Below are 12,715 nucleotides of genomic sequence, written 5' to 3' on the forward strand. Positions count from 1 at the left end.
ATAGATGATCCCTATTGATTTTGGGGTCACTAGGTCAAAGGTCAAGGTCGCTGTGACATTGAGGGGAAGAAATGATTTCCGCTCAATAACTTAAGATCCTTTGGGTCCAGGAACTTCATACTTGGTATGATTGTTGTTCATGACTAGTAGATGATCCCTATTGATTTTGAGATCAAAAAGTCCAAGGTCAAAATTACCTTCAGGTAATAAACGATATGTTGGAAGTGACCTTTAGCTTAAAATGGTTTCTGCTCAATAACTAAAGAATGCTTGTACCCAGGAATTTCATACTTGGTATGCTACTTTATCATGACTTGTAGATGATTCCTATTCATTTTGCGAGCAGTAGGTCAAAGGTCAAGGTCACTGTGACCTTGAGGTGAAGAAACGGTTTGCGCTCAGTAACTAAAGAACGCTTGCACCCAGGAACTTCATACTTGGTATGCTTGTTGGTCATGACTTATAGATGACTCCTTTTGATTTTAATATCAGTAGGTCAAAGGTCAAGGTCACGGTGACCCTGACGTGAAGAAACGGTTTCCGCTCAATAACTAATTAACGCTTGCACCCAGGAACTTCATACTTGGTATGCTAGTTGGTCATGACTAGTTGATGACACCTATTGATTTTGAGATCAGTAGGTAAAAGGTCAAAGTCACCATGAGCTTGAGGTTAAGAAACGGTTTGCGCTCAATAACTAAAGAACGCTTGCACCGAGGAACTTCATAATTTGTATGCTAGTTGGTCATAACTAGTTGATAACTCCTATTGATTTTGCGATCATTAGGTCAAAGGTCAAGGTCACTGTGACCTTGAGGTGAAGAAACGGTTTCCGTTCAATCACTAAAGAATGCTTGCACCCAGGAACTTCATACTTGGTATGCCAGTTAGTTGTGACTAGTTGATGGCACCTATTGATTTTGGGATCAGAAGGTCAAATATTAAGGTCGCTATACTGTGAGGTAAAAAACGGTTTCCGCTCAATAACTAAAGAATGCTTGCACCCCGGAACTTCATACCTGGTATGCCAGTTGATCATTTTGAGTTCAGTAGGTCAAGGTCAAAGTGACCTTCAGGTAAAAAACAATTTGTTGGTCACCAGTATGTACGTCACAGCGTCATTCTTTCGGCTCAATAACTAATGAAAGCTTGGACCCAGGAACTTCATACTTGGTATGCAGGTTGGTCATGACCTGCAGTTGACCCTTATGCTTGTTTATCTCCAGTCCAAAAATACAAATTTTATGTCCATCACTGATTATTCCTCCCCTACGATCACACAATGTGGGAGAGAAGTGCTTGGTTAAAAAAAGCAATCTCTTGTTCTTGGGTCCTCATGAAACTTGGTGAGAATGTTTGTCAAACGTTTTGAAGAGCCAAAATGGTAGTGTACTCCGGTGAGCGATATAGGACTGTCATGGCCCTCTTGTAGAGAGTCTACGTGAAGTAAAATATAAAACACTTGTTTCTGTTGAAGTGTGAGAATTAAGGAGAAGAAGCGCATAGGAAAGGCGAGAAGGAAAAACTGGTCATGACCAGTAGATGACCCCTATGTTTGTACAAATTGCATGTCCATCATTGATTATTTCTCACCTAAATTGGGGAGACAAGCGCTTTTTCAAAAAAAAAAATCTCTAGTTTATTTTTGTGTTCTATGTCTTTGGCGTTTACCCAATGCCATTAAACCGGGTTTATGTTTAAACAATTTGCTATTGGGCTTGTTTCTGTTGTTTTTCACATCAGTTATGGAAAGGTACTTTGGCGAGCGTGGGACAGGTGGGTAGACTGAAGTAAGCTAGCACTGAGAATTTCGGGAAAGCCGTGCGAATGCGAGCCAGGGAAGTCAGCGAGCTGTGAGAATAGTGGAGGGAGGCGATTCGTGCGAACGTCGGGGCGAGGGTTATGAGCGTGCCATTAGAATGACGGAATAACGGCAGTGAGCTAGCCGTAAAAAGGGATATGGAATGAATCGAGCGAGCCGTAAGAATGGCGGCGCAAGGGAATTGAATTGAATCAACAACGAGAAAGGCAGAAAAGAAAAGAAGGAAATTTGAAGTAAGAACGATGATTCGAGGAAAGAAAGCAGGCAATGCGAAGGAAGGAGGAAAGCTACACGATCTGGTAACTGCAGTTCTTAATATTTTTTCGTGGTGCTTATAGAATGACGAAGGCAATGTCAATGGCTGGAAATGTAGATCTGTTATATCATAAAATATGTAACTTCGTGACAAAAACAGTATTAAAGGGTAACTTACAGTTTCTTTGTCGTTGTTATCAGCCGTTGAACTGCACGAGCTTCTCATACCATCGTTAATGTTTCTCAGTTCGTTGTAGCCTTCGTTTGCCGGTTGACTATAATCAAAGCATTCGTCATGAGGTTTTTGTGTCGACATCGTTCAATTTGGTTCAACGCCAAATGTGTTTATGTTTCAAAATGAAGACTTCGCTCAAAATGAATCGTATGACACTAAGAGCACAGCTTTATAAAGTAAATTTATCTCAGCAGCCGATATTTTAAAGTCCAAACGCGTATCAGTTTCTTAAATTGTGGTTGGACAACACTCATACTGGTGAAAGTCAACATCGGCAATGGGGTTTAATAAAACATTGGATTTTGATAAATGACGGATAACACTATGAATAAAGAAATTTTATTATTATTCTCTTTGCGTTTTCCTCCGGTTTCTTGTACTTTTATTCAGATAACTATATTTTGAAAGGTCAAGGCCTTAACTCCGCCTCAATACATCAAGTGATCATCTAACAAACTACAGGGACGTTAGAGGGGGACTGTTGTGGGGACTTGCCTATGCACGCCTTCCCGAACCGTAAATATGTGGTGGGTGGAATTCGGACAACTTTCGGACATCATCCATACTATACATGCACCGATTATTCGGTCAGGTACCAATTCACTGTTCAAATAAATCTTAGCCTTAAATTACGCTCACACGGAACGGGTACACACGATATTGAAAAAGAGTGTTCCAATCCGCTCTTGGAACGATAGAAACTGACCATCTTTTCGGTGTAGAATGACAATGCAATCGTGTTCTGTTTTACTGGTTTAAAAAAGAACGTTTTTTTGCGAATAACATTAAACGTGTACAACCCGTGTACAGTTTGAATGCACCTAAACGTAAAATCATTTAAATGTAGACATCATATGATGTCCTGATATATTCTACATGAGTTTGCATTATTTCGGAATTATGTACAATGCTCATGTGATACATAGATAACCTGATATCAGCATATCAGCATCATGAACGCGACATGAATGTACAATTAAGAAGAGTGATTTCGAGCATATCACCATATGTAAGTTAAGTGTTATTGTTATTATAGGTCCTATCTTATTGTCCGTAATTGCATCGTGATTTTTATATATGATAATACATGATACGAAAAAGCATCATTTCAGTAACAAGTAGAAGTCTACTAAGTAAGGCCACGTGGAAACATTGGAATTCCCACCAAGATTAACGGGTTGATTCAAAATATTCAAAAGTACCTTTTTTATTTACACTTAATTTTGTTACATATTTCGATATATGTTAATGCAAAAAATCGTTCGAGAAATCTTATGTTCGGAATATATATGACAAAAGAAAGAAATTTGGTGAATCTTTAATTGTAGACAAATGATGAGGTTACTAATAATTGCTACGGCGGAGCAACCTCTAAATACTCCTGTGTCAACGTCCAGATTCAAGATTCAATTACAAAATTAAACAAACGAAAAAAAAAATATCGCATAAGCAAAAACATCAACATCAACTTCATAAGTTCAGTAACTCAAAATATTTTATAATGCAATCTATTAATTAAATTAAGCTGCCAATAACTGTATAATATGTAAAAAAAACTGATAAGTGGACATAAGGAGCGTTCAGATACATATATACAATAGTTGTTCTATGGTGAGTGCAACATTTGCAAATATCAACGTGACTGTAAGGATCTAAGGGAAATCACTTAAACTTTGAAATTTACTTTTGTTATAGTCTCCCCTGAATCAGGTAAGGTAAGTTTAAAACTTCAAGGTAACATTCTATAGAGACTCATGGTACAACTTGTGTGTTAATATTCAGCAGGGGGTCCGACGTAATTAGTTTTTGCGGAAATATAAGTGAGCGAATTGTTAGGTGCTGAACAAAATGGCGGTCTGTGAAGGTTTTTTGGTGTTTTGGGAGGATATTTTGACCTGGTTAGTCACTTTATCACTTTCATCGCAATGTAAACACGCCTACCCGGAGGCCAGACGTGTAAGCTTCTCTCGTTTTTAATGTTTCTAGAGGCCTTTTTTAGACACACTTTTTTAAGCTGAACGATTGCTTGTTTAAAATGAGTAAATAGAAAATTGCGTGACTTGAAACTGCTTTTTAGTCAAAGTGTACGTTTCTTGTACCCATTTTGCATTTTTTTCCGACAGCATGTGCACTTAACATGGGCATCATATGGCCAATTTTAGTATGTTCAAACACCTTTTATGTCTAGCGTGGAAGATTATGCTGTTTTTGTTCGATTCAGAATCAGAATAAGCGTGCGTTGATATAAGTGTGTTTAAGACACGAGATGTAAGCAATGTTCATTTCTATAAAAAAAAAAGGCAATTTGTACTATTTCTTCAATGTATAATGATCGTTTATGAGATAAAGGTTGGTAGATCATCGTTCTTATATCCTATGAAGGATTTCTAATAATATAAACCACGCCATATTGAACATACATATTAGACGATTTCATCAATAAATCCCTTAACTTTCTTATGATTGTGCAGGTAACGCGTGTGTAATTTACATGACTTATAGTAAAAGATTTCACAATAATGATTGATGCTGGTAAATTATTAATATTTTTACACAATTGTTAAAACACAATAATATAAAAAAACATTTGTATTTGTTCAACAGAAGTCGTAAAATGGCATTCAAATTAGATATTTTATTGCATAATCAATACAGCGTGAAAATTCATTTGCAGTTTACACACATAAACATACATTGATGAATAAGTGTTTTACAATTTTGTAAGATGAATTATATTTTAAAATTGTGCTCATGGAACGGGCAGCTATGTAAGAGTTCATTTACAATACTTATGTGAAAAACTACAGAAACAAGGTAAGTAGCTAAATGTTTAAACATAAACCCCGTTAAATGACACAGGGTGAACGCCAAAGACATATAACACAAAAACAAAAACAAAAACAAAACACAAAGAAGAAACATAGAACAAAAGCACAGAACTTCACAGTGCATATATGCTATAAAAAAACTAGGTATGTTTATCAAGGATTGTTAGATACCGCCTTGCAACGGCCACAATCCAGTTGTGGACAAAACTGCCTTTTTTACCTTGGTCAAGTTTCATCGTCCTTAAAAAATGCTGATATAATGCCTTTCAAAACCATGTGAGGATGCTGCACATATATTTGTCTGCAATGGAACACTTCAAAGCCTACCATGAGTACCTGATACATTCAAAAAGCTGGTTGATTATCCTGATTTAGTTAGTTGAATGCAAAATAAAGGACGGCGCCAACATTCTTGATATCTGGTCCCGTAACAAGAAGTCCTACGGACTGAATGGCTTTCATGTGCAACAATGACATAACCTTAATGTCATGTCTACTTTTTGATGAGTGAAAAATTAACAACTTTGCAGAAAAGTTAGTTTTCATCCTAACAAGGTGTGATACAACAATGGCGCCCCGTTAAATCCTAGAAAAAGACTAATACAAATTCCATATAGCTTTACTGACTGTACATGGCCATCTTCTTGATGGAATCAAATGCTTTTGTCTGCTGAATGGTAAACCAAAATATATACATAACCTTACTCGAGTCTATTGAAGGCCATACGATGTATTTATGATTTTATGTAATCATGTATTAGGTGAACAAATTGAGATAAATCACATTCTGCCCAAAAGACCCTAGGTTCTCAAGAGTTCTCATTAGACTCTTATAACAGTAAAAACATGGTTGTAGAGCACCCCTTAAATCGATGATCAACTATCGGTTGTACACCTGGCAACACTTCCTTAAAAACTACCCACTATGACTTCGAGATATAGAGATCCAAAGTGTTTGGATAAGAGGGCCATGTAGATAATCAAAAACATATCGACATGTGTAAAAATTGTTTCACAATAAATTATTAAATTATAAAATGTACTAGGTTAAAAGAAAATTACAGTGACTCGGAAAAAGACGATGACGAAGTGGAGCTTGATAATACGACTGACATCGTATTTGAAGATGAATATGATACAGACAAGAGCAGGATGTTGCTATATTGTGAGCATATCGGTTAAAGTGACACTCTTATTACGTATAACAGTGAACAGTGATTTAATATCTTAACACGTAGTTTTGTTGAGATTGGTCTGCACCTAAATTTCAAATTAAATCAGTGTCCTTCATAAGAACAATTGATTTCGACTTTTATTTATCCTTTTTTGGTTTATAAAAACATTTGTATTAATTGTTGTTAATCTTCTTTGAGAGTAAGAGTACATCTTTTAAAGTTTTACGCACGTTAAATAAGGCTACCTTGATTCATTGACTGCAGATTTTTTTTTTTAAGTTAACTATGATGTATGTGATTAAAAACGTGTAGACATTTTCTTCATGCAAAATTGGTAAGATGTATGAACATTACAATTTGTCGCGTATAGGACACATAATGTTAACAAAAATCAAATTGTTTAAATGTATTTTTTTGTTCATGAAGATCTCCAAATAAATGACTCGAAGATAATAATTAAACAAATCTGAAATAATATCATAACAGTTATTTCTTATACAAGCTTGATACACCGACAAGCGGCGTTCTCCGAAGACGAAAACAGATGGACATAAGGCCATTTTAGGCTACTTGCGTTGTAAATTACGCTTATAAGTCGAGAGTGAAGGCAAATATCTTGGGTCTAGATCGAGTTCATTCCAAAATAGAATGACAGAAGAAGTTGTAGATTGATTGTAAATTTCTTATCTTCTTTTTCATGGCACGAGATTTACTGTTTCCGGAAAGCCTAGGGTTGAATACGATGAAAGTTCTTCACGATTTTATTCATATACAAGAAATGGCTCATGCGCTGTTATATCCATGATTTACAATATATCTATATATTATTTAAGAAGATAAAGGTCTATCTATGAGTTGAAAATATAAATCTGCCACAGAATGATTCGCACTGAAGAGGCAAAAGCCCACGAACATGCAGTAAAATGTAAGTACAAGTATCAATAAACAATGCATTTGATACTACTTGGTGTATAACATAAAAAAACTGAACTATATTACATTCATAATTCATTGTCAACGGCTATATAGGAAAGCAATAAATGTCCTCATTGGTTAAAAATTAAAAAGTGACTCTCTTTTGTGGATATAACTGAGCAGTCTTTTTGTGTATTCCATGTGTGTTTCGCCTTGTTTTGCTGCAACGATGTTTTCTGTGAAAACACTGGTTTTATTTGTTGCATTTGTCATTAAGTGCTGTACAAACGGACAGACTGAGTCTCCGACATGCTACAACAAGTTTGAATACGAGTACCATGTTCTTGAGAAGCTTCTTACATTGGAACAAGGCGAGCTTGATCTTTCCAAAGTTATCAAAGTCTTCGCTGCAAAGTTCGAAGGTAAATGCTAAACTTATTCTATCACGATCGAATACATCGCTTAAGCTGAGCACGGACAAACACTATTTATTTATTTATATGTCCGTGATTTCAGTAAAATGAAATTATAAGGTGATAACAATATTGATTGTACATATATTTAATGCTGATAATTAAGAAATAATCATTTGGCTTATATTTACAGAGATCTGCAAATATGTGTGTAAGACCTTTCCCTAAAGTTTTCATTGTATATTTGAAATGATTAATTTCGATATATGGTGACTGTTCCACAGCACTCATTTCCACTACGTCCTTACAGTCATGCCTATAATTGTTTTAAATGAAACATAAATAAATTTTACACTCGAAATTTGTATTTTGTTTTTAAAGAGTATGCGGACACGAATGATTTTTAAACCGCGTAGCTCAGGCAGGGTTAATAAGTCATTTTTATTGCATTTGAATATAAATTTCCCATGCTTGTGTAAACAGTGCAGATCATTCAGTGTTTACAAACTTGTGTAAATTAAGTACTTTCACTTTGATATTTCCTTATAATTCACGTTTAATATTAAATATTCGTCTGCTAAATACATGCATGTAATTTTGCTTTATTATGTCTAACCCGTTTCAATCGAATTTCCTGATTGGAGAGGCATTTGTATTTAAAGGGAAGATTGTTGAAAATTGTGCTTAATATTTTTTTAATCAACAGAACAAAACCGAATAATTGACGCTTTGAACGCTTCTATCCATGAGCGTCTATCCGACGGATCCACGTATATAAGATGGGGAAGATCAGCCTGTCCTGCCGATACAGGAGCTGAACTGATCTACGAAGGCTACGCCGCCGGTGGCCATTACTCGCACCCGGGAGCTGGGACAAATAACCTTTGTTTGCCGAGAGACCCACAGTGGGGTCAGGATGCGACAACTGGATCACGAAACCTGATATACGGCACTGAATATGAGACACCAGGAACGTTCATGAGCGCAGTTCATAACCATGATGTCCCTTGTGCAGTTTGCAGGACGCCGGCTTCGAACGTCTTGATGATTCCAGCAAAACTCGAGTGTCACGATGGCTGGAAAAAAGAGTACAACGGGTATCTTATGTCCGGCTATTACAACTATGCTGCTGCAAAAGAGTATGCATGCGTGGACAGTGAACCTGAGGCTTTAGACGCAGGCCATGAGAACAAGAATGGTGCCATGTTTTATCTGGTTGAATCGGTCTGCGGGGCGTTGGAATGTCCGCCTTATACAAATGGAAAGGAGCTAACATGTGTTGTGTGCACTTATGGCTCTTAAAATACGATTTGAACTGTTTATCCCCCTTGACATAACATATAATTTATGTATTTTCATATTCAATTTAAACAGAACACAGTTTGCAAAACTATGAAAATTATACTATATATGATTATTTTGTTTTGAAGCTCAAACGTGTTATAATTGTATCGGAAAGCGGTACATGAGACAGTAAGTAACACCAATTGTGTATTTTGTGATCACTTATAGGATTAAGAAAAATAGGTATATTAAATGTTCTCCCCTTTGAAAGCGTACCTTTATATAATAGTTATATCTTTATTAACGAAGCAGCAGACTGTCAACATTCCGGCAATAAACACAATACAACCGGATGTTGGTGCGTGCACACGGATGAGTAGGGCCGACTCTATTCAGTTGTTGACTCCGACTCGGATAAGCGAAGTTTGAATGGTTTTCCCTGATTTTCTTCCAACTTGAAAACACATTGAAGAGACCTCAACACAAAGAGTGCGAATTCAGTTTATAAAGAGACATAATAACTTAAAATCAATTGCCAGAGGCAAGATAAACAAAACACGATAGCCTTCAAATTTTAGCCACCATCGTCAGAATTAAATATATACTCGCTTAAGATGTAAGCCATAGCTGCTACATGTTAAACGTACTTTTATTAAATTATTACGTTAGTTTTTATAGTCTGAGAAGTTTTGTATTGCTAATTGAAATATGAATTTACAAATGTCTGGTTTTGAAGTATTTTAGGTTAAACACAGATTCTTGCTTAAGTTAGTACACTTAATAGTGTTGGGTGCCTTTCCACCAAGTGAATAATTATAAATTGAGAATAATTTTGTATTTACATTCATTGACCTGATATTTGCTTATAAGCGACATGTAGTATACTCGTTTCAGTTCATAAATAATGCTCCTAGAGGCCGCGGCAACGTGAAATGTTCATCCCATTATGAATTGAACCCATTTTTTCCATGTTAATACAGTATTTCAACAACAAGTTGTGTCGTTGAAACTGATGTCTTTTAAATTTCTATTAGCATTGGGATATCTTTTAACGTTTAATAACATTTACAATCAACATAGGGGACGACCGGCCGTAAAAGAAAGTGCACGGCGACTTCCGCGAGCATTCTGACACAATATCGCTGACGCAAGGCCAATCCCGAGCTCGAACATAAACTTTCATAGATATTGATAAAACCATATGTGTGAAATAAAGGTAGCTGTCCACTGGCGGTTCAAGGGAGGGATGGAGGTGTCGCAACCCCCTTAAATCGTCCAAGTTTACTTTTTTGTTGCAATATATGAGAAAAAACGTCAAAAATTTACCCATTTCGGAAAAGAAATCGTAAAAGAAATATTGAGAGAGTACCCAAAACCTCTCTGCCAACACACGGTTGCGAGGAACGGGCGCGAGGCAAAAGTATACACCCTCGAACATCAAATCTGCTCTGCTGTCAAAGCCAAGCAGCCATTAAGTAATGCAGTCTTTGTAGACAAGGAACGGTGGGTAAATAGTAAACAAAGGACAGTAAGTGATTATCAAAAGAGTGGTGTGGTTGGGCATTGTGTCGGGCACGTCGAGACTGTCACGCGTAAAGCATTGTGTCGGGCACGCCGAGACGGTCACACGTAAAGCATTGCGTCGGGCACGTCGAGACTGTCACACGTAAAGCATTGCGTCGGGCACGTCGAGACTGTCACACGTTTTGCATTGCGTCGGGCACTTCGAGACTGTCACACGTAAAGCATTGCGTCGGGCACGTCGAGACTGTCACACGTAAAGCATTGCGTCGGGCACTTCGAGACTGTCACACGTAAAGCATTGCGTCGGGCACTTCGAGACTGTCACACGTAAAGCATTGCGTCGGGCACTTCGAGACTGTCACACGTAAAGCATTGCGTCGGGCACGTCGAGACTGTCACACGTTAAGCATTGCGTCGGGCACTTCGAGACCGTCACACGTTAAGCATTGCGTCGGGCACTTCGAGACCGTCACACGTAAAGCATTGCGTCGGGCACTTCGAGACCGTCACACGTTAAGCATTGCGTCGGGCACGTCGAGACTGTCACACGTAAAGCATTGCGTCGGGCACTTCGAGACTGTCACACGTTAAGCATTGCGTCGGGCACGTCGAGACTGTCACACGTAAAGAATTGCGTCGGGCACTTCGAGACTGTCACACGTTAAGCATTGGGTCGGGCACGTCGAGACTGTCACGCGTAAAGCATTCTTGGTCGGTATTATTCACGAATTCGATACTTAGAAATCCACCACACTGAGATTTACAGAAAGCATACCGTTTTCGCATACACCACTTCATAAAGCTTTCTAAAAAATGTACATGGCATATAATATAAATACATGAATCTATAAAAAATACAAACATCTTAAGTGTTTTATAGGATAACAAGTTAGCTGTGAGGCATTTCACAATGATTCCATTTTAATAAATAATTTCGAAATATATTAAAACTACTCTGTTCGGCTCAATTGAAAAGCCGAAGGCGTTTCTGCAATAAGAATAAATCAAAGCGCTGAAAGCGCTGCAAGACTGTCGGTGACGTAACTGAAGCAAGCAAACACTACCGCAAAGTGATCAAATGATTTCATACAAATGATGAACACTCTTTAAGGTAGATGAAGAAGGATAAATGTGATTATAATAAGCACAAATATATTACTTAATCATGTATCCAATGGCCTACAAGATTTTTAATTCAAATTTCCTAATTTTGAACCGCTTTAAATTAGTTAAATGCATATTCATTATGTTAAAATTGCTTCAATTTATGACGTCGCTTATAACAGTTTCAGTAAGCAATTACATTCCTTCATTTCATTAGGGTCTGTTGAAGCCAATGTCTTTAAAATGCAAATACAATACAAACTATACCCAAGATTCAAGGGACATAATAAAAATATAACTTTAAAATGATGCTCTTTCAACCCTAAAAATGCCTCCCAGAACTTCTATCAACAGAGTCCACATATCTACAAAATTTGTGCTCGAGTTACTTTCTTTGATATAAAAGTGAAAACAAATCTGCATGGTGCTGTGGCATCATACCATGAAAAAAACTAATATCTTTAAAATTTGTTTTCAAGTTTGTTTTTATTATAAAAGTGTTAATAAATCTGCATGGTGCTGAAGAAAAAAAACACTTATGTCTTAAATTTCAAACCTGCAGCATTAATTAGCGCCATGTTGTCAAGAATATCTGGACAATTGAATGAAATATGCATGGACAGAAATGACAGCTGGTTTTTCATTGACAAAAGATGCCTTTGAGGCAGTTTTAAGATTATGCTATTCAAAGTATGAGGGTAGTTGGTACAGTTTTCACTCATATTCAGATGATGGCTGATATTTGTTGATAAACATGTATCCTCTTAGCAGCAGGGAGTAAGTAAATGACATAGTTTTAATGACCAATATTGGAGATGTGACCTTGACCTCCAAATCCAAAGGGGTCATCTGCTGGTCACCCCAAACATAAATTTCAAGTTTGAAGGCCATGGGTGCAGACTTTGTCGAGTTGTCACACAGGCAAGCTTTTTGCATTCAATGGTCTGTGACATATCAATAGGGCTCACTTACTGGTCAGGCCCAACCCCAAAGTCAAGTTGTTCAAGGGCCATGGGTGCAGGCTTTGTCCAGTCATTATTAGTACAACCTTTTAGCATTCAAGGTCACTGTGACCTTGACTTTGACCCAATGACCCCTTAAATCAATAGGATCTTCTAATAGTCAGACTTAGCCTCCATGTTGAGTTTGAGGGCCATAGG

General features: G+C 37.2%; 1 protein-coding gene across 1 annotated transcript; it reads left to right on the forward strand.

The window, feature by feature from the left end:
* The first annotated feature begins 7,401 nt into the window (after window positions 1-7,401).
* Window positions 7,402-9,014, forward strand: LOC128233456 (uncharacterized). The gene is made up of 2 exons (XM_052947131.1): window positions 7,402-7,652; window positions 8,350-9,014. Exons 1-2 carry the CDS (start codon window positions 7,430-7,432, stop codon window positions 8,943-8,945), a joined length of 819 nt encoding a protein of 272 aa, XP_052803091.1. The 5' UTR covers window positions 7,402-7,429; the 3' UTR covers window positions 8,946-9,014.
* Window positions 9,015-12,715: the final 3,701 nt, after the last annotated feature.

Source organism: Mya arenaria, chromosome 5 (assembly GCF_026914265.1).
Source record: "Mya arenaria isolate MELC-2E11 chromosome 5, ASM2691426v1".
In the NCBI taxonomy this organism is placed as follows: Eukaryota; Metazoa; Mollusca; class Bivalvia; order Myida; family Myidae; genus Mya; species Mya arenaria.

Excerpts from the sequence above, each read along its gene's own strand:
- LOC128233456 (XM_052947131.1), top strand. The coding sequence starts at position 7,430 with ATGTGTGTTTCGCCTTGTTTTGCTGCAACGATGTTTTCTGTGAAAACA. Across the intron at positions 7,653-8,349 it reads CTTCGCTGCAAAGTTCGAAG|AACAAAACCGAATAATTGAC; the intron begins GTAAATGCTAAA and ends TTTAATCAACAG.